A 27,799-nucleotide genomic window follows, 5' to 3' on the forward strand; every position below is an offset into this window, starting at 1 on the left:
GCTTTCCCAGTGCTGCAAGTGTGGGGCCCCTTACCGCCATTCTCGCACCCAGGGCTGCCCTCCAGCTCCACCTGTGCTGTCTCCTAGGTGCCAGGTGTCCCACCACACTGACCTTCTCCCCACTTGGGCAAACTGGTGTGTCCCCAAAGCACTTCCTGCCCAGTAGCAGGTGCATCTCATCAAATGGTCCAGATCTCGCATATCGAAGGGAATATCCAGCCAAGGCTCCAAGTTACGACAAGCTCAGAGACTTCGGGAAACTTTTGGTAATGATTCCATCATTATCAGTTTACCCAAATTTATCTCCAAAGACTTGAAATTCAGTTGCAATAATTTATTTAATCAAGAACTGCTTATTAAGCACATGCTACATGCCGAGCATTGCAAGGGACAGTGGTAAAGACAATCTCTGCATTCACAGAATTCATACTCGTAGTGGCAGGTGGAGGCAGACATTATATAAATATGTAAGATGAAGTCACGCTAAGTACCAGAGACACCTTACTGAACAAACGCATGTTCAATGTGGGCATACTGAAGGGTTCCCAAGGCAGAAGCCCAAACCATATACCATCAACTGAAAACAACTGTCTGGCTCCATACAAGCAACAAAAGTAGCACCAGCACCCCAGTACCCCATGTGCCTTTAGGAAGTGAAACGAATCTGACCAGGGACATTTCTAACTGCTGCTTACTTTAGGGACTTTGACCCAGGAGCTTAGATCGAGATCCTCCAGCCTCATAAGCGTAAGGCGGAATGAATGTGTTGGAGGTTGAATAAACTCCTTATTTGCATTTGGGTCTTGAATACTTGGTCTGTCAGCCGGAGACACATGATCACGTGGCAGAAAACCCAGGGGAGACGGTGGGTGAGGTACGGAACAAAGACATACCAGGACATAAGCTGATGCTGTGAAGGAAAATGAGGTGAGAAGGCCGGGGAGAGGACCACTAAACCCACTGCATTGTGGAGTTGCCACCAGGGGCCCAGTCACGGTCTTCTCAGAATGTGCAGAAATAAACGCTCTCCACAGGGCCTTGAAATCCCTCCCGGGAGACGCCATTCATCCAGACTGTAATGAATGACCTGCCTTCAGTTCTTTTCTTTTCAGGTTTTTTTTTTTTTTTTTTTTTGGTAAGAACCTCAATCACTAAACTAATTAAAATTTGAATCAATCCTTTCATTAATAATTAATTTTAAAAATTGAAGCAAAACTTCAGGCTTCTCAATTTGTGATTTTATGATCTCAGCAAAGCCTTTGGGTGGGCAGAAACTGTAGGCTGAGAAGGTGGCAAGGCTGACCCCCCCTCCCACTCCCCCTGCCAGCCTGAAAGGGACATCAGAAGTGAGTCGCAAGGCTCAGCACAGTGGGGAACCTAGTGACTCAGTGAGTCTTCTAACACAAGGAATAAAATTATGCTCATAATAATAATAATAATAATAAGGTAACACGGTCCTTTTCAACCTGAGTCACACAAGTAAAATAAAGAATTAAAGATGAAGTTAAACCCTGTCTATATATTTTGGGTGGGAGTCATATCTGGTAGTGCTCAGGGGGCCATGTGGTGCTTGAGTTCAACTTTAGAGTTCCTTCATGCAAAGCTGGAGCTCTAGCCCTTTAAGTCACCTCTGCATCTCAAAAGTTATTTTTTGTGGATAGTATCAGGGATCAAACCTAAGCAAAACCCACATTTTCATTTGACAAAGGAAAGAACACAGAATTTTTCTGATGCTTAGGTGCATGGAGCTTCTGGAGTAAGTGCAGCATTGCTTTAACTGTTGCTGGAGCTATGGTACAGCGGTAGGGTGTTTACCTTGCATGCAGCCAACCCGGGTTCGGTTCCTCCTCTCCTCTTGCAGAGCCCGGCAAGCTACCGAGAGTATACCACCCACACGGCAGAGTCTGGCAAGCTACCTGTGGCATATTTGATAAGCCAAAAACTGTAACAACAAGTCTTACAATGGAGACGTTACTGGTGCCTGCTCGAGTAAATCAATGAGCAATGGGATGACAGTGACAGTGACAGTGATTCGAGCACTCTCAATATTTTACAGAATCAATGTTAGGTGCATTTGGAAGTGTGACTTGTATTCCTGACCTTTCTGAGATCAGGACACTATTAACACAGGAAAAAAAAAAGAGAGGGTGAGGCACTTTATATAACCTGCATTCCCCCACCCCCAACTTGGGAAAAGAACATCTATTTAACTTAAAAATATTTCTAAGCTTTATTCAGAAACAGATGAAAATGAGAATATAAGAAAGATATTTTAATTTTGAAAAAACTTAACATAAATTCTGGAAGAGGACTCAGGGTTCACATATAATTAGTCTGAGAAAGAATAAATGTAGCTAGGATCACTCAAGCATGGTGATCTAAGTTCTTAGCACTATTGAGTAGAAGTTTGTGAGATGGTAAGACAGGGCTAGTGCATAAGATATTCAGTGCTTATTAGCATACAGAGATCCTTCTCACATAAAAGCTAAGGGACTCAAAATGACTAAAATGACTAAAAAAGATTCTAGCACTTTACACAAAAATCTAGCATGTTACACAAAATTCATTCTTCTCAGGAATTTCAATTCTTTAAAATCACACTTTGCTTTGCCATTTTTATCAACAGCAAAGCCATCCTGAGAGTTTCGATACAAGTCTTCAGAAGAAGAGATGAGAAGGCAGTGCTGGCAAGCGAGGGGACAGAATACTCATTACCTTTCAAAAAGTAAAAGCAGATTGGGAGATAGCTCAAAGACTTGGGGTACATGCTGTGCATGTATCTGGTCCCAGACTACCACAAGGGATGACCCAAACATATTGCCTGGAGCAATGCATGTCCCAGCAATGCCAGTTTGACCCCCTAAACAAAACCAAGCAAAAGTGTAAGCAAAACAGAGGGAAGAGAACAATGCTAACGCTAACTGAGTGAGGATTTGTTCAACAAGGAACCAAAAATCGCTCAGACTGGAGCTGGAGAAGTCCTCACCATCACAGTAATTAAGATTTGTTGTTAAAGCAGATTGATTCTGATAGGCTGTTCAGAAATCAAACAATGTTCTAAGGGAAGAAACACAGAACTACATATGAGCTAATAAATGTGTCCTGGATGTTGCATTAGAAAGACAGTGAAGGAACCTGGTACTGCCTTTGCTCACCATTAGACCCATGACGAGGAAAGGAAGCTGTGGACTCATTTTTTTGACATCAAATTTGGTGAAATAATCAAATGTATTACCAATTTGAATATGATACTACTACAGCCCCTGGTGCTTGTTTCTAGATTTCCTTCACAAATACATATTTTGTAGTCATCTGAAGAAATTGACTAGAAAATGTATAATGGGTGAGGCAGTTAATCCACTCTTCATCTTACAGCCGGGGTGAGGCAACTTGCCTAGGCTGATTATGCAATCCAGTGGCAGAGAATGGACACATCTCAATTCTGAATTCTGAGCTCTCTCCTTAACACCCTGGCTACCTCTAGAGCTTTGCGGTGTCTACTCCTGCTAACCGTCTCCAAGTTGGCAAAAGGGATGGAGATGTCTATTCAGGAGCTCACAACCTACCGAAGGTAGCAAGATATTTACACATGAGCAACAGAAGAGAAACACAAAGTGCTCTAAATAGATGAGTTCTAAATGGTACAGCAGACAATTTGAAAAATAATTAAAGGAGCTGGACAGCAAGTACAGTGGGTCAGCTTTTTGCCTTGACTCTGGCAGGCCTGGGTTCAATCCCTAGCACCCCATATGGACTTCCTAGCCCTGCCAGGAGTCATCCCTGAGCTCAGAGGCAGGAATAAGCTCTAGGCACTGCCAGGTGTGGTTCAAAAATAAAAAACGAACCAAAGATACTGAGCAGTTTCCCTTCCCCAAAACTTTTTTATTGCCTGTGGTCCTCCACCTGAAGGCTCCAACTCTGAACATCGCTTAGGGAGGTAGGAGCAGATAACCCCAGAGACATACACAAATTGTATGACACAAATCTGAAATCTTCTGTATATTTTTCCCAGTCACATCACCAGAAATAGTCCTTAAGATGGCAGGCTTGCTATGGCTATGGGCTGGAGTTGAGAGAGGCTTTTCTGAGCCAAACAGAAAGCAAACATTGGGATGAAACCTAGAATAGCAGCTACGTGCATGGATCTGAGTGCTGGAGAACATGTGCTGGAAAGGGTGGGTTTTCCAGTTTGGAAAATGTCGATTTGTACTTGTAGTGGAAGAAAAGAAACCATGAGGGATCTGACCAGGATTATAGAAGGTTTCTGAGGAAGGATATTTTCCAGCTTCTCCTAGGCTGAGCCCTGTGGAGACAGAGGTCCAGAGGTTCTGAGCCTTCCTTTGCCAGAGGGTTAACAGAAGCTCAGTTCCATTATGGAGAATTACAACAGTTTTAACAGCATTTAACTATGTTCACATAGTTCACACTCACTATTATTGGAGGTTGTTGCTTCTTGTGGAAAATGAGAGCACTGGGGCCAGAGAAATAATAAACTGTGTAGGGAGCTTGCCTTGCATGTGCCCGACTCGGGTTCAATCCCCAGCACCCAATACGGTCCCCTAAGCATTGACAGTAGTAATTCCTAAGTGTATAGCCAGGAGAGACCCCAAAACTGAAGAAACAAATACAAACAAAACAGAAAATAAGAGTGCCATAATCCAACTAATAGTGACCCTTTAAACATGCTAACTTGATGAAAGACCTTGATTTCCTTGTCTGGGTTATCTGTGGCCACACCCTCCTCTGCCAACTCAGCTGTTTCAGTCCACTGCCATGTAATATTAGATATGGGCACACCAATTTGCCCCATATGAGACAAAGGAACATTTCTCAAAGCATGGTGGAAAAATCAGTTTTCTAAGCACACCTTGTAGAGTTTATTAGCAACACTCTGTGTACCTATTGTACCCATTATATTCTCGGAGGCTATAAGCTGAGCTAACACCACCACCACAGAAAGGCAATAATAGCACATGGAATATTCATTTCCTCTCATAGCAACGTGTTGTACAAAGTAGAAGCTGAATAGATGTGAAGGGGAAAAGGACAGAAAGGTGAAAGACTCCTTTTCACTTTCCCAATCAATTCTGATTATTTAACAATAATCAGAATTTTAGTGGATAGGAGGACCCGGATTTTTAGTCAAATATTTCCCAAATACTTCCAAGTTCTTTTCCCCGGGGAAGTTAATGGCAACACTATTGATGTGAATAAAGATAGAAACTGTCTGCTACAAGTGTAAAATATCTCCCATAAAGCCTATGCAGAAAATTAATCTCTTTGCTTTGGCTGCTGTTTGAGGTCAGAGTAGAAGTAGAATCAATAGTATAATGCTTTTAATAAGAACAGCAAAATAGGCCTGAACCTATAGTCCTCCCCAAACCCAGAATTTCCCATTTATACGCTATGTTTAAAAGCCCTCCTACCCTTTTAATTTTATTTTTTATTTTACTGGGTTTGTATTTACACATAGGTTTTGTTTAGAAAACCTAAAAGTAGGTTATCTTATAACCTACTTTTCCCTCTGGAGAAAATAGCAAGCTATTGGGAGCTTCCTGCCCACATGGGACAGCCTCCAAAGTTTCCCATGGTGTATCCATATGCGAAAGCCAGTAACCAGCTGAATCTCATTCCCCTGACCCTGAAAGAGCCTCCAAATCATTGGGAAGGCTGAGAAGAGAGAGGCTTCTAAAACCTCAGGGACAGGACGAATGTAGAGGTTACTGAGACTGCTTGAGCAACTCGACGATTAACAGGATTTCGTGATTCATGATTTGTTGAGGAAAAAATCACAACCTAGGGGCCAAAGCAATAGTACAATGCACAGGGTGCTTGCCTTGCTGGCAGCTAACCTAGGTTTGAGGCTGGTGCTTCACATGGTTCTCCAGGGTCTGCCAGGAGTGACTCCTGAGTGCAAAGACAGGAGTAAACCCTGAGCATCGCTGAGTGTGCCTGTCCCCCCATACCCTCTCCCACACACAGTCACAACTTTTACAAGACCCATGATGCTCATGCCCGAGTGAGAGTTGAAATGGCCCCTTTTGGGCATACTCTACCAATAAGGATCTGAAACTATAAAAATATGTACTTTTACCTTAGTGAATCTATGTTTAAGAAATTATTGTGAGGATTATGCACAAGGGTTTAGCATAAAAATATTATGAAGGATATGTACAAAAACATCCCTGGAATTGCTATTTATAATCATGAAAAAGTGAATATAACTTATGAGATAAATAACATAGCACCAGTGAAGAAAGTGTGGCTCAGAATACAATAGATACTACATCAATATTCAGGCTACATAAGTTCACTACTATATAAGTTCACTGATTTGTAAAGATGCTCAAAATATACTTCATGAAAAATAAACTTTAGAATACCATTTTTAGCAATAGCACAGCAGTTGGGCATTCGCCTTTCAAGCTGCCGACCCAAGTTTGGTTCCTCCATCCCTCTCGGAGAGCTCGGCAAGATACCGAGAGTATCGAGCCCGAGAGGCAGAGCCTGGCAAGCTACCCGTGTGTATTGGATATGCCAAAAACAGTAACAATAAGTCTCTCAATGAAAGACGTTACTGGTGCCCACTTGAACAAATCGATGAGCAACAGGATCATTTCACCCTTTCATTGTTTTGGGGGGCCACACTCAGCAATGCTTAGGGGTTACACCTGGCTCTATGCTCAGGAATTACCCCTGGAGATGCGCAGGGAACCATATGGCATGCCAGGGATTGAACCCAAACTGGCTGCATGCAATTGCTATAATATTGCTCTGACCCCAGAAACATATATTTTTGAGGAAAAATATAGAAAGGAAGATACTGAATTATGACTACTGTTTGAGTCTAGACCCTACTGGTTTTTGAATGGGGTGGGATCAGTGCCCAGGGATTGCTCTACAAGTGTGCGGCTACATGTAAGACAACCCTTGCATTATCTCTCTGGCCTCTTGATCCTACTTTCTTAAACTATGGCTCACAACCCCATGTGGGTAACTTAAAAATCTTGTTTAAACACGTTCTTTTGTGATTTATTGTCAATAAATGTATATTAAATTTTACCTAAGTTGCATAAAACTTTTTAGATGAGGAGGGATCACAAGTGGAAAAAAAGGCATTGGTTGGTAGAATCTGAGTGTTCTTTTTGCTAATATGTTTTTACTAAAATTACTCTGTAAGATTTGAGGATAATAATTTTATTTTAAAATTGAGAAAAGCTCTAGATATGATGGGGAATGAGAGAGGGAAGCTACTTGTTTTTGTTTTCTTCTTTGGTGGTAGGGAAGTGGGGACGCCTGACAACTAGGTAGACCAGATGTCCTTGAAGTGTCACTTCGGCCTCTTAGAGAAAAGGTGGTGATGAGAAGTATGCCTCCATTTTTATTTCATATCCTGGACAGAAACTAAGGTAGAAATCATGTAATTAAAACTTATCTGTGAAGCCAGGAATACATCATTTTCCCCCTTATGAAACAGATGCCAGTGTAGGAAAATATCAAAGGGTTTCTCTGTATGGTATATTGTTCTTCTGATTTGATTTCCTGATGCCTATCTCTGGTTATTGCTTTTTCTTATCAACTGTCAAATAGTAATATCACCTAGCTTTTCAAGTTTCCATTTAGAGGATTCTGAATATATATACCTTATACCGTCAAATAACAGTCTATGTGTACTCACAGGCTTTGGTAGTCTTCATTCAGAAGTTTAATTTGCTACTTCCATGATCCTACAGATAAGTCTCTAACCTACTTCTCAATAAAACCCCAAATGCCTCTAGCTTTTATGATAAAGGTTTAATTCCATGTTTTAAAATAAGCCACATAGTGAAGGAACCCAATTTCCTACTTTTACATAATCAGTGAAGTGATTCCACTATTTATGAAGCAAAATTTTATTTCTCATCTAGACCAGGGCTTCTTAAAACTTCCCCACTCAACAACTCTTTTCTCCTGAGAAATGCAACACAGGTGGGTGTTTCCAGAAACACTCTGGATTCATTATGTGTTGGATTTTGAATTAATTTCTGATCATTTCACATTCAGAAATATTTTACTATTGTCAAATTTTTCTATTTTACCCCAAATTTTATTTTATTAAAGCACTGTGAGCTACAAAGTTGCTCATAGTTGTTTTTTTTTCATATACAAAGTTCCATCAGCAATTCTGCCACCAGTGTTGACTGTTCCCAGGTTCCCTCTCCTACATGCCCTCTCTGCTCAGCCCCAGCCTGCCATCTTGACGGGTATCTTTAATGTTTGATTACTGAAGTTTGGGTCCTGTGATTTCAGTGACATTGACTCTGTGGTATGGATATTTATCATTCCTCAACACCACCAATGTACCTGAATCCCCTTGACCCCTGCTCCCACTGCTTCTCATCTATCTCTTCTCCTCTTCCCTTTACTCTATTTCTTTTCTTTTCCTCCTTATACTCTGGGTCAGTGGATGATCTAGGCACTCCCCCTTTAAACTACTGCATTTCTTCATTCAGTTATCTAAATACCACATGTAAGCGATATCATCTTGCATTTGTCCTTCTTCTGGCTTACTTAATTTAATATGATATATTCCAGTTTCATCCATGGTGCAGAAAATTCTCTGCTTTCACCATTCCTTATAGCTGCATAGTATTCTGGTGTGTGTATACATATATACATATGTGTGTATATATATATGTATGTATATATACTGCATCTTCATTATCCCCTGATTTGTTGTTGGACATCTAGGGTGATTCAAAATCTTAGCTATTATACTGAGTGCTGAAATTAATAATGGTGTGCATATGTCATTTATAATGAATGCTTTTCTGTCCTGGGGTAGATAATCAAAAGTGAAATTACTGTGTTTTATGGTAGCCCAGTAAGTTTACTGAGAATCCTCCATACTGTTTTCCGTGGGGATTGAGCCAACACTGTCAAATTTTTCATAAACTCCAGATTCAGTTTTGTGACTCAATGAAGAACCATAACCCACAACTTAAGCTGGGATTTAGGCACTATGCTAACCCTAGAGTCTAGAGATTATATGAATGGCATCAATAAAATTTAGTTTAAAGAATTTGGATAAGCCACAAAAGAGAAATCTTCCCTATTGGTGAGATGTGTTAAACCAGTGCTCCTCACAATTTCAGCACAAATAGCTCACTTGATTCAGGAGGTCTGGTTGGAGAGTAGCAGGTTTGGGGGCTGAGATTCTGCATTTCTAACAAAGGACCAGGTGATGTTGATATAGTTGTTCCTGAATCATACCAAGAGTAGCAAGTATTCCAGTTTGGTGGTTTTATGTGCTCTACGAGATTCAGAATACGTTCAAAATGTGAGGGAGCGGACAACCAGACTGTACCAACTGAAGTTCTGTGGTTCTTAGGCTAATCTAAAGAAAACAATAAAGGTAATAGCCAAGAAGGGAAACAAATCCTTGGACTCTGAAAATAGATTTGAGGTTACTGAGCAAGGATTTAGGAAGGAACAGGACAGATTAAACATGATGTATTTCTAAATGGAGATGAGGTACTTCAATGGTGGTAGAGGTACAGTGACTGTACACCAAAAGCAGAGATATTAGCACCATTAGAAACTATGTTACCTCAATGATAAAAATATAATAAAAACAACAACAACCATCTCCTACAGAACTGAGGTAGTGGTAATGAATCATACAAGGGACCTTAATGAAGATACCTGATACTTGTCAGGATATCATTAGCCATCATACCATCCATAATCAACTCTGTCTGAAAAAATTATATTCTAAAATAGAGGAAACTGGTGGATAACTTTTCTTCTGGTGCATTTACTGTGACAGGCATGTGAAGCTAGAAATGGGATGGATGGACCTTATTATAGTCTTTTATTGTAACTCCATATTGCTGAAGAACAAGCTGAATGGCTAAAGTTGTTCTTCATAATTAGTGAATAGATTGAATTCTGTTAGGTCTTATAGAATAAGACTCTGAAAGAATGTTTGCTTGAAGAATTATAATGGATAAAGTATCCAGAAGAAACAAATTCAAACTGAAATTTACAAATGGATTGAAGGCTGGTACTACCATCTTTTCCAAAACATTGGACCAGTCCTTATTTGAAGAGATGATAAAAAATTGGCTCTAAATTCAACAATATTTGTCACCAAATTACCTCCTCCAATAAAAAAGAAAATACTTTATTACTCCTAGTGTGCATTGGATTTTGGATTTGAAGAGACATACACTCATATACATACATATATGCATATATTCAAACTTCTCCTAACAGTCATGAATTCTATAGTGAGAAATCATATCTTTTTAAAGGACAGATTTTGAAGCTCTTTACATTTGCTACTAATTAAATTACCTGAGCTTATATTTTCATCCTTACATAGTCAAAGACAAATAAAAATACATCATGCTTCAGGGAACGGGGAGATGGCTCAGAATGTTCTGGGGGCACATAAAAAGGGAAGTCAGGGTTTAAGTCACAAGTACCAAGCAGGAAGTCCCAGCCATACTCGAAGTCCCCAACACCCACACAAATGTACTACATTTCAGACCCGGAACAGCAAGTGAGGAATGAAGCTACAGAGGAACGAAAGGGGGAAGACCCCACGATGCTCCTGGAGGTGGACAGGATGGGCTGTCCCCAGACAGGTGTGCAGGCAGCGTTAACAGCCCCCACCCCCCACTCGCCATAGCTTAGGATCAGGCTTTCTTTAAACTTGTTCTACTCACAACCCTTTTCTACTGAGAAATATTTACATAGCCCTGGGTATATAGGCATATAAAAATAGGTCCACAAACAAAACATTTACTGAGGGTAACTTATATGGAACTTTTTCAACAACAATTTAAAGTTACACAACCCCAGAGGGTGTCACGGTGCAGTTTAAGAAGCTTGACTTTCGATCTGCGCCAGGGCCTTGCAATTGATTAAGTTATTTGACTTTCCTATTGGAGAAAACACCTGCAAACTGCTGGGCCCTTTTTCTTAAGATGAGAGTGTGACCACAGGCTGGCAGCACTCTGAGCCTGGCTGGGAGCCTCCAGGGAAGATCACAGATGTGGCAGCCCAGATACACTATGGAGAGGGGACCCTGTTGGTTCTGTCATGTGATAATGTGTGGAAGTTCAGGCTGGCCAGGACCCCAAGAGGCGACCCAAGTGCCTGAAAGACCAGCATAGGGGGCAAAGGGAGGGTGAGGAAACCTGGGGGGTGGCGTGGGGCAGTCCCTGAGGCCTGGGCATAGTGTAGGGCAGGTTCGGTGATGTCCAAATTTTCCTACAGGTCCTTTGCAATTTAAGGTCTGCCTCTGGACTCCAAACAGCAGAACACATGGGTCATGGCTATTTCTCCATAATTTCTACATGAGAATTCTTAGGGCCTTTCTAAGAACCTCTTACCCAGTGGTCTGCAACCAGCACCCCATGGAGCAGGGCTGCGGGTAGAGAAAGGCTGATGAATGCTGTTCCCGAGCACCTCAACTTGCTATTTGTGTTTTGAAAGCATTAAGGGGCATAAAACTACAAGGCATTGCTGTGGTCATGAATAATTTATTCATTTTAGTGTGTGTGTGTGTGTGTGTGTGTGTGTGTGTGTGTGGTGTGTGTGAGGGATGCGTGGTGCAGTGGTGTTGGGAAAGAAAGCCAGCACCTCACTCAAGCAGGACAAAGAGCTGAGCCACATGCCCAGCCCCCCAGCACAGAAAGAAACCATCAACCATCACTATCCTTGAGCTGAGTCAGAACTTAGTTGGAATTTGAGGGCAGAACTTAAGCGGGGGTGAAGTGACAAGAGCCAGCAGAGCAGCCCCAATCACAGAGGGTGAATCAATTCTCTGACACCTCCTGGCATTATCCTGGGGCTGAAGATCCTCAGAAATGTTACCCTGACCCCCAAATTTCATTTTAAAGCTTCCACTATCTTTGAAGAGTATTCTCCAGCTACGATTACAGCCTGTACATGAACAGACGTTTTCATTCATATGTGAGCAGAAATGTATTAGTTACAGAGTATAGCCAACTCCCCTATCTCCAAGGAAACTGGTGTTTTATTTAATGTGCTTAGAAAGTTTATCCTTTATTTTTTTATAAATTTAATTTTACTTAAAAAAAAAAAAACAACTTCCCAACAGTGCTGGAAATCAAACTCAGGGTCTTGCACAGCCACATCCCATCCTGGCCCTCCTTTTTATTCACGTCACTCGATGATATTCTAACCAGATTTTTAGAAAAAAGTCACCTAAGATTCTGAGAGTATACATTAAATAATCTACCTTGGAGTGAATACAACTTATTAAAATCTCATGAATGTTCAGTGCATTTGGCTTCACAAGTTCCCTGTCAGTCAAGAATGACAAATGAACTTGTTGCAACTAGAAAAAAATAAAAGCACCCACGCAAGCTAATGGACTCATTAAAGAAGACCCCCCCCCATCACCGCCCCAAGCACCAGGAGTGGCAAGGACACAGTGGAAATACAATTCTGTGATCCAAAAGGCTAAGGGAAATGAGACTATCCCAGGATCCACCTGCTTGCACCTTGTACCTCGTCTTCTTCTTTGTAGGGTGGGAGATCAAGTGCAGGGCTCTCCTCTCCCTGCATGACAGTACCCCACCATCACTCACTGACAGGGAGTTTGGACTAGAGCCAGCAGTCTCACTTGGGGATCACCAGACCCCAGGCAGATGCCCACACCCTTACTTCAGTTCCACACCTAAACAAAGAGAGAAGATGCAGATTCTTTGCTTTGTCACCCCTTTCCTCTTCTGCACTTTTTCTCCTCCCACTTTCGCTCCTTTTTAAAGCAGTTTCTAAGACATCTGCATCTTAGTATTCTAAATCTTCTACAAAGGTGCTCAGAGGCCATGCAGCCTGGTCTGCTCCTTCTGCAGGACAAGGCAAAGAACTTCTGGAGCTTATGCAGCTGGCTGCTGGTGAGCCTAGACGATGTTTAGGAAACCTAATTCCCACACCACCGCTCTACATTTCTCTTAGTGCTGACCTCTCTTCTCCCTTCAGAGGATGACAGCAGGAAGAGGAGCTAGTTCTGCATTCTGAGAACAAAGGCCTTCCCAAGAGGGAATAGTTCAATGGGCTCCTGATTGCATAAGGGAGGCCTGCTTCAATCTTCAGCACCACATGCTTCCCGAGCACCTCCAGGAAGGAGTGAGGTGCCCCACTCCCTCTCCGAGCTGGGAGCAGCCCCTGAGTGTCATCGCTTGTGGCCCCAGACCAGCCAAGCCAAACCTCAGAGACTGAGGGAAAGAGCGTGACTAAGAAGAGTGGCAGGTGCTCCTGGAGGAAGTCAGCACTCCCGACAATTCTGTGATGAAACCAGTATTGGACAAATGACACCTTCATGTCCCTGCGAATTCAGGAACAAGCGGGTGAAGGGATGTCACCTGAATGTTGAGTAAGAAACTCTCACAGACAGGAAAACCTATTTTCTAGCCATGAATGGGAAGAACCATGAAGCTGATGAGTGAAGAGACCCCGCCAGTGGCCGCGGAACGGCAATGAGATGCAGGAGCCATCCCCAGGTCAGCAAGTGGAACCTGGAGCCAGCGTGGCCTTGCAGCCTCTGGGCAGGTGCCAGCATCAAGTGGGCAATTACTGAGATAGTGACCCTGGAATGGAATCTATCAGGCCATACTAAGCTTTCTTTCTCCTCAGACCTCTGGGAGTGACTGCCTAGTTTGGGAGTAAACACATTTTCCAAATCTACTTGGAAAATGCCTTTTATTACTGCTGCACCGTTGGATCTAGATTTTAAAGGAGAAAGGGTCAGCAACCTTGCTCAAAGGGCTGAGTGTAAGTGTTGCATGCCTGGAGTTAATCCCTGACGCTGAACGGTCTCCATGAAACTCAGGGAATCTCATGAGCGTCATGAGTGTAGAACCTAATCACAAAGTTAAAAATCTGACATAAAAGAGAAAGACTCTACTAGACTTTTTTTTTCTATTTTAAAAAAGGTCCTCCGTTATATTGCACTAATAACTTCAGGGGGCTGTCCTGAGTTCTGATATGGCCAGAACTGAGATTTCCTGTTCAGAATCAGGATGTGATGGCTATGGAGGAAGAAGCCATTTTGTAGCTCAGAGGCAACCCAGGCTGGCAGTAAGAAGCTGAGGATGGTCTAGCTGATTGATCAGGGTCAGAGATGTTCCCAAGCAGCCCTGAGTAACAACAGCCCTGAGTAATACTGCCTTTGGACTTTGGTTTTTAATGGTTACCGGAAAAAAGTGCTACTTTGCGATTATATTTCTCTATGATTTATAGTCAAAAGTATTTCCTAACTAAAATATAAAGTGCACATTCTCATTCACCCAGAGGCCCCATCCCTAAACAAGTGAGGCGGGAATCACCCAACACTTAAAGAGAAAAGAGAGAGCAATAAAAAGGGATCGATCCCAGTTGCACTAAGAAATTCCAACTCGTGTAGATTGCAATTAAAATAATGGAGAGAGAAACAGCCCCAACCAAATCACCAGTTTCGCTGACAGGAGAGGAGCTTTGTTGTGACCCAGAGGACTGATTTGGGAGCTACAAATGGAGCGAAGACTTCAGGCACACATTTATAAAAATTACTCTCGAAGAAATGTTGCCTCTGGGCAAGACTGAGTGGAATGAGACAGACACGGAGAGAGGCAGTTCAAGAGAATGTTCCATGAGTTTAGGAAGGCAGGAGCTTCAGGGAGTGAATGCAAATCATTGGAGCATTATTCTCATTATTTCTAATGGTTCTTAATAACTAAGGGGCAATGTCGGGTCTCCAGTTGACAGAAATGATCACGAAGTGCTCATAGCAGTTATACTAATAACAAAATATAATTTGACACTAAATTACAATTCCAGATATATAGCTTTCTGCACTCTCACTGCAGAGAAAACTAAGCCAGAACATCAATAAACAGAAGAATCCAATTAAGTATTTTTCCCATTTGGGGCCTATTAGAACTAAGAGTTTAACAGGATAGTGAGACAGGACAAAAACAATTCCGTATTTACTGATTTAAAAACACCAAGGCTTTCATTGTAATGTAAGTTATTGTTATTTTAAAATCTTCAATATGAATGGCTCTAGTCATTTGGAGAGTGATATTTATCATGTAAATTGTTTCTATATGTTGTCCTATATGAGGCCTAATGTCAAACAGATTTACTTGTAATTTAACATTTAATACATGTACCTTTTTATGCCCAGAGTATGTTTATAAACATAATTCAACATTCATTTATCCTTACATAAGTATAACCTATGATATTTGCCTATAGATACAAAAATATAATGGAAGAAATCTGTTCACAGATGAGTTGGGAAAACCCCATGAGTTAATGGGCTATCTGGCTGTGAACAACAGAATTTTGATAACTATTGACTGAGTTACCTCCTTTCTTTTAGAAAAGATGCTTCTAAAAGAAACCATCCTAATAAAGTTTGAACTAAGTTAGTTTTTTCAGATGTAATTGCCAGAGAAAAAGCATGGTATTTCTAGTCCAGAAATCAAGGGGCAACCAAATTTTCTAGGGAATGCCTCCAAACTTCGAGAATCAGAGTACCCAGTATTGTGGGCTTTGCCAAGGCCACCTTCCCTGATTCTTATTTACCATTAAAGCAAGTGTTAAGTCGATGCCAGTTACATAAACTGTGGTTTGGGACTCCATGTGGGCTTGTGTAACTGACTGCATGGGCTGCAAAGCACCAGGCAAAAATAAAAGGTTTTTGGATGTGCAGTGATCAAAATGAATTACAAAGTTGACTGAGTCATGAAGCCATGGTGTTTCTGGCAGTACTTGCTTGTGTTGCATTTCGTGGCCAAAAGGGATCATGAGTAGAAAATAGTTAAGAAGCTCTGACATAGAACATCTTCTCCCTACCCCTGCAGAGGTGAGACCGCCCCTAGGACAATGTGGAAGCACATTTCAAAGATACTTACTGCTGGTAGAGGACTTGTGGCTGTAGTCAGACCTGAAATACAAATCGTAGTGTTAGTAGGATTAATATTTTTTCTCTTTTGCTTGTTTAATTTTGCTTAGGGGCTATACTGGTGATGCTCAGGGGTTACTCCTGGTTCTGCCCTCAGAAATCACGCCTTCTAGTGCTCAAGGAGCCATATGGGATGCCAGGCATAGAACCTGAGTTGACTATATGCAAGGCAAGTGCCGTACCTGCTGTATTATCCCTTTAATCCCAATATTTTTTTATTCAAATGTTTTTTAATTGAATCACCGTGAGATACAGTTACAAAACTTTCATGTTTGAGTTTCAGTCATACAATGATGGAACACCCATCCCTCCACCAGTGCACATTTTCCATCACCAGTAACCATCCCACCACTTCCACTATCCCACCATTCTCCCTGCCTCTATGGCAGACAATTTTCCCCATACTCTTTCTCTACTTTGAGGCATTATGGTTTGCAATACAGACACTGAGAGGCTATCATGTTTGGTCCTTTATCTACTTTCAGCATATATCTCCCATCCTAAATGATCCCTCCAATCATCATTGACTTAGTGATACTCTCCATGATCATCCACTTATAAGCTAATTTCATGACTTCATCTCTCCTAACAGCTGCATAGTATTCCACTGTGTAGATGTACCAGAGTTTCTTTAACCAGTCATCTATTCTCGGACATTTGGGTTGTTTCCAGATTCTGGCTATTGTGAACAGTGCTACGATGAATATACAGGTGCAGATGTCATTTCTACTGTGGTTTTTTTTGCACCCTCGGGACATATTCCCAGAAGTGGTATTGCAGGGTCATATGAAAGCTCAATTTCTCATTATCCAAATGATTTATTCAAGCAAGCATTTTCAATAGCCACTATTCCAATGTTTAACTGGTTAAAGAATGGCACAGAGACCAGGTAGATGGTTCAGATGGCTGGACCCCATGCCCTGCACGCAGGAGGCTGGGGTTTGACCTCCAAAACTGCATATTCTCCTAAGAACCCCTGTAAATAATTCCTAAGCACAGACACGGGGAATTGCTGCCCATGAGCAGTACCAGGTATGGCCTAAAATAAAAAAGAAAACAAGTGAAAAATCTGGAGTGCTGGGGACTATGTTGTGAAAAATAAAATTATGGGTGAACTTGAGAGCAAAACTTAAAAAGCACTTTAGAAAGACTATATTTTACCACATAATCATTGTACCCTGCTATTTTAAATACTGGAACAATTATTTTTTAAATTATTATAGTTTAGGTGATGTATTTACAATAGTATTAACACTTATGGTTTTTCTGTATAATTACTGCATCTCACCACCACCAAACTGCCCAAACATTACCAATGTCCTTATGTTGTTTTTAGTCTCCCTTATAAAAAGGTTCATGAATTAGGAGAGAGCTTGGTGGACTGAGCACATGTTTTGCAGGCTGGATCCTGGGTTCAATCACCAGCATGACATGATTACCTGAGCACTGCCAGGAGTGAGACCCAAGCACAGAGCCAGTTATGATCTCCAAACCAAAAACCAAACAAGCAAAAAGCTTCACATAACATTCACATAATTTTTGCAAACAAAAAAGTCTGCGATGATGTAGCGATGCATGGTAGAATCTCTAGATGGGAGACAAAATGGGTCCTGAATCATTCAATTTGCATGCAAATTTTAGAAATGAAAGTTAATCTTTTGGGGGAGAAAGCTCAGAATTTTTAACAGATTCTTTCTTTGATTTTGGGTCACACCTAGCAATATTCAGGTCTTACTCCTGGGTCTGTTCTCAGGAATTACTCCTGGCAGTACTCAGGGAACCACATGGGATGCCGGGGACGAAACCCAAGTCAGGCAGGTGCAAGGCAAGCACCTTACCTTCTGTACTATCTCTCCAGCTCCCAAATTATCAATAGATTCTTGAAGGGGTTAGTGAAGCTGCCAAAGGCAAACCACTGAAGAAGAGCTCCCCTTCAATGTTAGCACCCTAATGTACAGTGATGTCCCACTGCTGGCTACACTGCAGAGGGGAACAGGGGGAGCCAGAGAGGAACTCTTGCTGCCACTGCGTCCCTCAAAGTCAGCTGGACATCAGGAAACAGAGAGGTATGCTGGTTTTGACCTTGTTAAAACCAGGGAAGAAAGCCCGGTGGCTATTAAAGGAACAGGATGTGGGCTGTGAAGGAAAGAGAAAAAGCAGTGCCAGGGCAGGGGTGAAACTATCAGCTTTTCTGGGTGGAATTTACTGCTGCCTCCCACGCTGGGCGTTGGGCCACGTCTCTGCCCTACTGTGGGCCCAAGAGCTTCTCCTCTCTGGAAAAGTCCCCAGTATGGGAGCTCTTGGTTCACTCCTCCCCAGTCACTCAACGTCACTCTTAGTAGAAAATTAATCTCTTAGGCATGTAGGGAGTGTTCCACCAAGATGGTACTTAGGCGGCATCGATAGGCAAATGATGGCTAATTATGATTAATTTTAAAGTTGTACATTCCTTTCATTTAGTCATTTGTTGCTTTTTTAAAAGTCCAATTTTTATTCCATTGAGTCATCCACATTTAAAAAAAAGTGTATCAGAAAAGTTAAAAAAAAGCATAAGAAACATGCTTCTTTTTGTTGTTGCTCTTGCACATAGCTGGCATGTTACCTTTGGTCACATGTGGGACCAAACCTGGAGCCCCTGTCTCCAAAGCAGACACTCCAGCCTTCTGAGCTATCTTCCTGGTCTGGAAGCTGGCTTAGAATGTTAAAATACCCTGTACTCTTCACAGAAAAGAATGCACTCATTTATTGATAGAGGAACAAAATGGAAGAAAAACAACATCTGGTTTTCTCTTTTCAAATAAAACACTTTAGTAGCCATAGTATCACTACATTTTTTTTTTTTTTTTGCTTTCATGGGTCACACCTGGCGATGCACAGAGGTTACTCCTGGCTCTGCACTCAGGAATAACTGTTGGCAGTGCTCAGGGGACCATAGGGGATGCTGGGAATCGAACCCGGGTTGGCCATGTGCAAGGCGAATGCCCTACCGCTGTGCTATCGCTCTAGCCCCAGTATCACTACATTTTAAAACCAGAAAATATAACTTGTTAACATTTGCATTTCCCTTTATGTATTATAAACATCATGTGCAAATACCCATTTTTAATATCACTGATTGGGAAAAGGAAATGCTATTATTTTGTGTGAGGAGACCGACCACTGAGGGCTGAGAAGGGTCTGAACTAGGTGTTCCGGGAGGCAGCAAGGAAAGAGAGAAGGTGGGAGGACTGGCTAGAACAGCATTTCTTGGCGGGTTCCATTGCTCCCCATTGCTCCCCATGCGCCCCAGGATATTCCGAGAGGACTGCAGGTGAAAACTGAGTAAAGGCGGGGCGAATAGCATGAGATTAAGGCATGTTTGTCAGTGTGCAGATTGTTACAACATGCCAGTCGACCACAAGCTTACGTTCGGTAGACTAAGAACACCTGTAAAGGCGATTAGAGGCCGCTCCAAAAGCCTCTGTCCTTCTCAGAGAGCCCAGCAAGCTACCCAGAGTATCCCGCATGCATGGCAGAGTCTGGCAAGCTACTCATGGCATACTCAATATGCCCAAAACAGTAACAACGACGGTCCTCATTCCCCTGATCCTGAAAGAGCCCCAAATACGCCATCAGGCTACACCAGCACGTGACAGGGACGAATGGAGACATTACTGGCACCCACTCGAGCAAATCAATGAACAAGGGGATGACAGTGATACAGTGATAAATCAGTGTACTAACACAATCATCATCTGCGGTGGTAGATACAATTTCAAAACCATTCCATTATAATATGATCCACTTAAGATGGCAGGAGTTGAAGTTTCATGACAAATCAAATAAAACATTCCATAAGATGTGTACAAGACCTGTTATTAAAGTTTTGTATTTTCACAGGTGCTAGAGAGACAGTACAGTCTCGGGTAGAGTGCTTGTCTTTTTTTTTTTTTTTTTTGCTTTTTGGGTCACACCTGGCAATGCACAGGGGTTACTCCTGGTTCTACACTCAGGAATTACTCCTGGCGGTGATCAGGGGACCATATGGGATGCTGGGATTCGAACCCGGGTCGGCCGCGTGCAAGGCAAATGCCCTACCCGCTGTGCTATCGCTCCAGCCCCGAGTGCTTGTCTTTTATCTAACCAACATATCTTAGATTCTTAGCACCCCAAATGGCCCCCTTAGCCCTGCCAGGAGTGACCCCTGAGTGCAGACTCAGTAAGCACTGAGTTCTGCTGAGTGTGGCCCCAAAATCAAAAATAAAATAAAATAAAATTTTGTACTTTCAGCCAGGACTGGAGTACAGCGGGTATGGCATTTGCCTTGCACGCAGCCGACCTGGGTTCGATTCCTCTGTCCCTCTCGGAGAGCCTGGTAAGCTACTGAGAGTATCCCGCCCACACGTCAGAGCCTGGCAAGCTACCCCTGGCATATTCAATATGTCAAAAACAGTAACAACAAGTCTCACGGTGGAGACGTTACTGGTGCCCACTCAAGCAAATCGATGAACAACGGGATGACAGTGACAGTGACAGTGATTTTCAGCCAGAACTTTCTGACTATTCCTAAGGCAGATGGGATCCACATATGCATACATTTGAAAGTGCTGCATACAAATGTGTATGTATGTAGAATGCAATTTACATTTGAAGCATATTTCAAGAATCTTAAAATGCAATGGTTGTCTCTTAGGACAGGTGGTGCTAGCATAATTAATGCCCCTGCAAGGAATTCCTTTGTATTTCTTATGGCTAAAAAGACTGCTGGGTCCAGTCTGCCCCTCAGGCCATCTCATCACACTTCCTTCCTCTACAGCAATCTTTGTAGCACAAATCTGGTCATGCCATGCTTTGAAGTTCAGGCAACAGCACCAACATAAAGCCCCCACCCTTCCCTCTGCTCAGCTCTTCAGTCCCATCCACCACCCCAACCCGCATCCCTGTCCACCGTCAAACAGAAACCACAGAGGAAAGTTTCCCCAACTGCACATTGCTCTCTGGTCTCCGGGTCTGTTTACTGAATTCATAGAGTTGCTTTGGACTAATGGAGATACAACTTTATTTATTTTTTTCGAGAGGTGAAATTTAAAATGTTTTTTAAATTGTGTTATGCCATTATAACTTGCATACAATTACACAGTCCTGTAACTGTAGTTTTAAGTAAACAGATGCATTACAACCTATTCAGCCATTTCCCTTTGTCATACGACTATACCTTTACAAAGCATGCAATTGTGGCATATTTATCAGTGTGGCATTATATTTGCTTTATTTTCCTTAAAAAAATGTGATCATGAGTGGGAATTGGGATTGAGTCAAGGTATGAACACTGGTGTAGGTCTTAAAATACATATTTCCAAATAATTCTCCCAAGATTATTTGCTGGAAATAGAGCCAGTAAAAGAAAAATTATAAAGCTCAAGACAATTTTATTCACAAATAGATTTAAACTATTTCAGAGAACAACAGATGTCTCTGAAAGGGTACGAATCCCAGTATTTTTAAGGTTGGGAGTGAACAGCAGTATGGATCCTGACAATCCTATTTATTGGTCTCACATATTAATAATTTACCCAGGTGGCTCTGCATAAGACATTCAACTTTGCCAGAATAAAGCATGTACACTGTGAACTTTAGAATAAAGCATTTATGGATATACAATACTGTCACTGTCATCCCGTTGCTCATCGATTTGTTCGAGTGGGCACCAGTAACGTCCCTCATTGAGAGACTTACTTATTGTTACTGTTTTTGGCATATCCAATATGCACAGGTAGCTTGCCAGGCTCTGCCGTGTGGGTTCCATACTCTCAGTAGCTTGCCGGGCTCTCCGAGAGGGGCGAAGGAATCAAACTCAGGTTGGCCAAGTGAAAGGCAAACGCCCAACCGCTGTGCTATCGCTCCAGCTCCCATACAATACAGATAAGCAAAATAATACAAGGATTATATATTTTTGTATACTTACACATACAAATCACAGCCTACTTGCCAATTTATACACATAGACATATCAGCACTAGAAATATCTTACTAAATTTTATTTTCCAAGAAAATCTTATGATTTTTTTTTTCTTTTTGGGTCACACCGGGCAGTGCACAGGGGTTATTCCTGGTTCTGCACTCCGGAATTACCCCTGGCGGTGCTCAGGGGACCATATGGGATGCTGGGAATCGAACCCGGGTCGTCCGTGTGCAAGGCAAACGCCCTACCCGCTGTGCTATTGCTCCAGCCCCGAAAAACTTATGATTTAATCATCTTAATTGATTGTGGCATTTCAGTAAAGTTCTCTTGATTATTTTTGTAAAGTATGAGCAAAATGAATCATGGGCCTCATATTTCTCTCATTTCAAGAAGTCTGAGCCTGTGGTAATTTGCAGAAAACTAGCTGCACCTTACATAGAAGGTCACAGCACCGACTATCACTGCTATCACTGTGATCCCATTGCTCATCAATTTGCTCGAGCGGGCACCAGTAATGTCTCCGTTGTGAGACTTGTTGTTACTGTTTTTGGCATATCGAATATGCCACGGGTATCTTCTGCCATGCGGGCGGGATACTCTCGGTAGCTTGCCGAGAGGAGTAGATCAGTTTATCTTCTATGCAAGATTTCCCCCTTTGCTGTTCTTTAAACTGGTCCCATTTTAAAGTTTACCTGTTCTTTCATAACTGCATAGATTTGCTGATACTTATTTAACCACAATAAATTAACAGTTGGTGGCCACACCAGATAAAGAACACGCCGTAAGCGTACATTTTCAGACGCTCAGTATCAGCTACCCCTGGATGCTGGCCCACTAGTGCCAGGGCAGAAGTTTCAGTGGAAACCAAACCAACAGGTGTGGCTATATTGGAAAGAGTGACTTAAAGGCCAAATCTGCAGACAGCATCTATAGAACATCAGATAGAGCATTGGCTTTACTTGTTCTACAGATTTTTGTTTGGCTTTTGTGTCAGCTGTGCTCAGGGGCCTCTTCTTGGCTCAGTGTTCAGGGATCACTCTAGGTGGTACTTGGGGAACCATTTGTGGTGCAGAGATCAAACCGGGGTCAGTCATACACCAGGCAAGCATCTTGCACAATATACTGTGTCTCAGACCTTATTCTACAGATTTCAGTTGGGTTTATAATACCAGCTGTTCTCTGCTAAAGGCTTTTATTTCTTTTTTCCCCCTTTGATGCCAGAGATCCAGCCCAGAGCCACACACATATAAGACAATTGCTCAACTACTCAGTCACATCCCCCAGTTGTTTGGCTTGGTGAACAAATCTGGTGGTACTCAGTACTACTTCTAGACCCATGCTAGGGGCTGCTACCTATGGAGCTCAAGATATTATGTGGTGCTGGCAATCAACCCCAGGCCTCCTAAATGCAAAACATACACCCAGTCCTTTGAAATATCACCGTGGCCCTTGTTTAATTTAAACAGCACACCCGGCCCATTAAGTGGGTACTATTTTCATCATCTCCTGTTTACAGAAGAGAAAACAGCAAATAACTGGCTCAAGGTGCCACTACTTCTGAGTGGAGAAGTCAGAATTTGAACCTGAGTTCTGTGGCCCTTGATTAGCATAAATAGCCCACTGTCAATGGGACCCACAAAAGTTCTTAAAACTGTCTCTTTGATCATGCTGCTAAAAGAACTGATTATTAATTTAAGCAAGACGTTCCCAGCCCCAGCTCCTACGGTGGTGTTTCCCCCTGACACACACACACACACAACCTAGCAATAGCCCCTCCCTTTCTCCCCAAACTGGATAATTCCACCGGCCTGGAAAATCCCACAGTTCTGTCTGGGACTCTCTGCCTTCCCCCGGTTATCTGAGCACCGCAGCCGGGAAACAAATGGTAAGGAGGCATGGTGTCTCCACCAGCACCTCTCACCAACCTCACCTGCACTCTCTAGCCACACTGCCACATCAGCATCTCAGAGCTCCATCCTCCCAGAGGAGGGAGCCTGCATTTGCACGGAAAGGAACCCCATCTTCCCACCTCTCCCTCCAGCTGTTCTCTTATCAAAGCCACCCCAGCCACATCCGGTCTAGGGCTCACCCATGCTAGAAAGCTGATACTTCCTGGGTCTGTGATTAGGTGCACTTCTGACCAGCTTGGAGGACCATATGCCATGCCAGGGGTTGAACCAGGGTTGATTGCATGCAAAGCAAGAGCCTTGCCTGCTGTCTTACCTCTCCAGCCCACAGATGGGGTTATAATTTTGCTCCCGTATCCCATATCCCTATCTTCTCCTTCCCTTTTTGACTTTACAGAATCTTTTCTGAGGATGTTTTCTCAATACAATTCTTACCTTGTTTAGGAAACCCTTCCCCCACTCCACCCTCATCTTCAACTACACCTCTGTTCAGTGCCCCCTGTTCCAGGCAAAGGGCTCTAGCTCTCTCTTCCTCACCTTCTCCTCCCTCTGGAAGTCATCCTGATCTGGCTTCCATTCCTCCAGGGTACTGACAAATATCATCTACCTTCATCACTGCCATTAAACACAAAACAAACAAAAGATCCTCATGATTCCAAATTGCCCAGCTGATCTCTTTCCTGTCTTCCCTTGACCGCTAAGTACCACCTAGCTCTTCCTGCAGAGAAAAATCGATGCCCACATTCCCTCTAGCACTTATCACTCCTCTTTTGCCTGCCAATGAATGTTCGACTTTTCAAGGCCATTCTTAAATAGTACCTGTTTCACAGAGTTGTGGAAGGATTTGATGAGTTAATGAAATATGTTCAGTCTTAGAAGAGGACCTGGCACATAGGAAATGCCAAGTAAATGTTTAATATTGTGCTGAAGAGATAGTTCAGAGGACTGCAGCACAGGCTTTGCATGTAGGAGGCTCGGCTTCCATCCCATATGGGTCTGGAGCACCATCAGGAATGACCTCTGAGCACTGAAATGGGGGTGGGCCCTGAGCATCACTGGATATGGGCCCACCAAAGATGGCTACTTGTTGGTTTAATCTATTCCCAGGGTTGCAAGTGCCATCTTTAGCTTGACAGCTCCCACATATAACATCAGCAGATGACCCCTGTGAGTTCCAGAAAGATAGTCAATTGTCAACTTATTATCCCTACTTAGATGTCTCTCAGTAACCCCAGAATACTCTAGCATGTTGAAAATGAGTCTCATTGTCAGTTCAACTTGGTTTGGAGATTCTTAGGCTACTTTCAGAACCCAATGGAAAGTCAGTCTCTTTCCCATAAGAATTCACCTCATTCTGCATATAACTCGAAGCCATTCATGGACACCCACCAAGCTAATGACCCTCACCTTGGCGGATGTGTTACTTGAGCTGAGTCTTGGGGGAAGAGTAGGGTTTCACCCAGTGGGCAGGCATACCCAGCAGAAAAGGGCAGAGCTGGCAGCCAGGGCAGTCTGACAGGAGTTAGGAAAACCCTGTTTAGGGCTTGGGGTAGAGGGGGACAAGAGACCTGCCAGGGAACAAGGCCACAGAGGGCGAGGGGGGAGCTCTGAACACTGAGGCCTGTTGGTCACGCTAAGCTTTACAGAAACACTAAATGTTCTGCAGGAACAGACACAAGCTCAGATTTGCATTTTCTAAGGATTAAGAGCAAGCGTGTACTGAGCTTTTTATGTGCCTTGACTGGTAGGCAACTGAAGTCTGGGCCGGGTGAGAGAGGGCGAGCTATGAACAAGCAGGAAAACCATGATGAACTTTTTTGATAATTAAACTTCAGTGGAAATATGACAGACACAAGGCTAATAAGCAGGCATTGAAAACGATGCACACTGCTTTACCTTCACCTTCAGCTTGAAAGAACCCCAGGGAGGCTACAAGAATCCTTTACACTGTCCTGTAACAGCTACATACTTTTGTGACAGAAACAGAGAACAGAAGCTCCAGTAAACCTTTCCCGGGATTCCTGGCAGCTGTCTGGCTTTTCTTTGGGATCTCGGGGTGATGTCACTCCCCAGGCAAGGGCTTCCTCCCTGCATCTACAAGAGGCCTTGGGGAAAGTGTCTTAGGAAAACTCTGCAGTGTGAAAATGAAATGCACTCGTTGCAGCTTTATTTAACCCAACTGAAAATGAGCTGGCTCATTTTGCTTTCGTTTCTTCTATTCATGATCCAACTAACTAGAGACAGGATTAAAAAAAAAGTCAAGGATCTTGAGTCAAAGCTGTTAAGTGTCTCATATAAAGTGTGGGAAAGAGGAAGGGAGTTCAGAACTTGGAACCAGGTTACTGCTCTGGAATGGAATCGGGCTCTAGAGTTGAGTGTAAATGACCCCAACTTTGGAGAAGCAGGGAAAGTGCACTGCAAGGTGTGAGTTTATGGGAGTCAAGTTCCAGATTTGGGCTAGGTGTGGAGGTAGGGGAGGAAGGGTGGGGACAGGCAGGCAGAGGGACCTTTTTGCAGGGCTCAGATTGGACCGCTGGGTCCGTTCCGTGTCTGGATTCTCTTCCTGCCCTCTCAGGGTTAGGAAACCTGGCGATCAGCCTTCACCTCCCGAACCTTCCAGGAATGAGGCTTCCTGGAGCCAGGGCAACTCCAGCCCTCCAGCGGGTCACTCTAAATAGGAAAAGACACCCTTTCCTCCTGGGTGGATAAGCATCCTGCAAGGGGCGCTGACTCAGCGCGGGGAAATCCTCCAGAGATAGGGGCTGCTTGGAAGCGCTCACAATTACATCCATCTCCCGAAGACTGCGGGTCTTTTGTCCCACTCAGGAAAGCGTTCAGCGGGCTAATTAAGCCTCAAAGCTCTGCGCTAATTGTTGGGGTCGGTTGAAGCGACTTGAAGGTTAACCCAAGCGGCGGCGTCAGAACAAAGCCCCACCCACAGCCCACCTGCACCCGAGGCAAGTGGTCGCAGCTGGGACAGGTGCACCGCGGTTAGGAAGTTGGGGCTGGGGGGAGGGCGGGAGTGAAGAGAGGGGTCTCGGCATGCACAATAAAACCCTAATATGAAAAGAGGGAAATATCATTCTCTTCGACAACTTCTGGAAGGCTTCTAGGTACAGATGTCCCACCCTCTTCTCTTCTCACCCATAAGCCCTCACCCCCAAATCCCAGGGGCTCCGGAGCTCTAAGACTGACGCCCCCACCCCAGGTCGAAACAAGCCCCAAAGCTCCTGTCCATAACGATGCTGGGCGATGACCCAGGGTGCGGTCACCTCCCATCATCTCTGTGATCTTGAGGGTCGGGGGGCCTGGGTGGGGCGAGGGACTAGGTGAGCGTTGGGGGGTAGCCCGAAGCCCCCGAACTCCCCGCCCCCTGACCGCGCTGGACAGAGCTGGCCCTGCAGCCGGTCCGGCCGGAGCGCGGGGGTCCGGCGGTCCGGGGTGGCCAGGGCCGCGCGGCTCGGCGAGAGCCCCCCTCCCGCGGCCCGGCTCACCCTCCGGTCTCGGCGCCCGAGTCCACGCAGTCGTCGTCCTCGCCGCCGCCGCTCTTGGGATCCATGGCCCGCTCGCGCCCGCCCAGCTGCCCGGCCCAGCCGAACCGGGGCTGGCTCTGTCCGAGCGTCCCGCGGGCCGGGCTCGTGCCGGCAACTCGGGCGCCCGTGGCAGCCGGGGTCGCGCCCTCTCCTGGCCGCGCCGCGCACAGCAGCCGGGGCCGCGCCGGCCGCCCCGCCCCCGGCCCAGCGAGCCGACGTGCCCGCGCCGGGAGGTGGGGGGGGGGGGGGTGTGCGCGCTCCTGTGTGCACCCTGTGTGCGCGCGCGCACGTGTGCGCAGGCTGGGGAGAACCAGCACGTGGTTCGCCTGTGCACGGATGGTGAGGGGTGTGAGGTCTGGGTGCCGGGGTCTGGGCGCGGTGTAGACAGACTAGTTACTCACTTGCTGGTGGCCTCTGGGTACTTGCCGGGCGTTGGTGCCCCTCGGCCCCT

The 27,799-nt window shown here is 44.0% G+C and overlaps 1 protein-coding gene across 1 annotated transcript in view; it reads right to left on the bottom strand.

Moving 5' to 3' along the window:
- Window positions 1-27,529, bottom strand: part of FAM124A (family with sequence similarity 124 member A) — a 61,891-nt gene extending 34,362 nt beyond the window's left edge. Inside the window, exons 1-2 of the mRNA XM_055119530.1 lie at window positions 27,310-27,529; window positions 15,918-15,949 (exon numbers count right to left, since the gene is read on the bottom strand). Of these exons, the coding sequence (XP_054975505.1) occupies window positions 15,918-15,949; window positions 27,310-27,374 (97 nt within the window). The 5' untranslated portion in view covers window positions 27,375-27,529. The remainder of the gene's footprint in view (window positions 1-15,917; window positions 15,950-27,309) is intronic.
- Window positions 27,530-27,799: the final 270 nt, after the last annotated feature.

This window comes from Sorex araneus, chromosome 1, assembly GCF_027595985.1.
Source record: "Sorex araneus isolate mSorAra2 chromosome 1, mSorAra2.pri, whole genome shotgun sequence".
In the NCBI taxonomy this organism is placed as follows: Eukaryota; Metazoa; Chordata; class Mammalia; order Eulipotyphla; family Soricidae; genus Sorex; species Sorex araneus.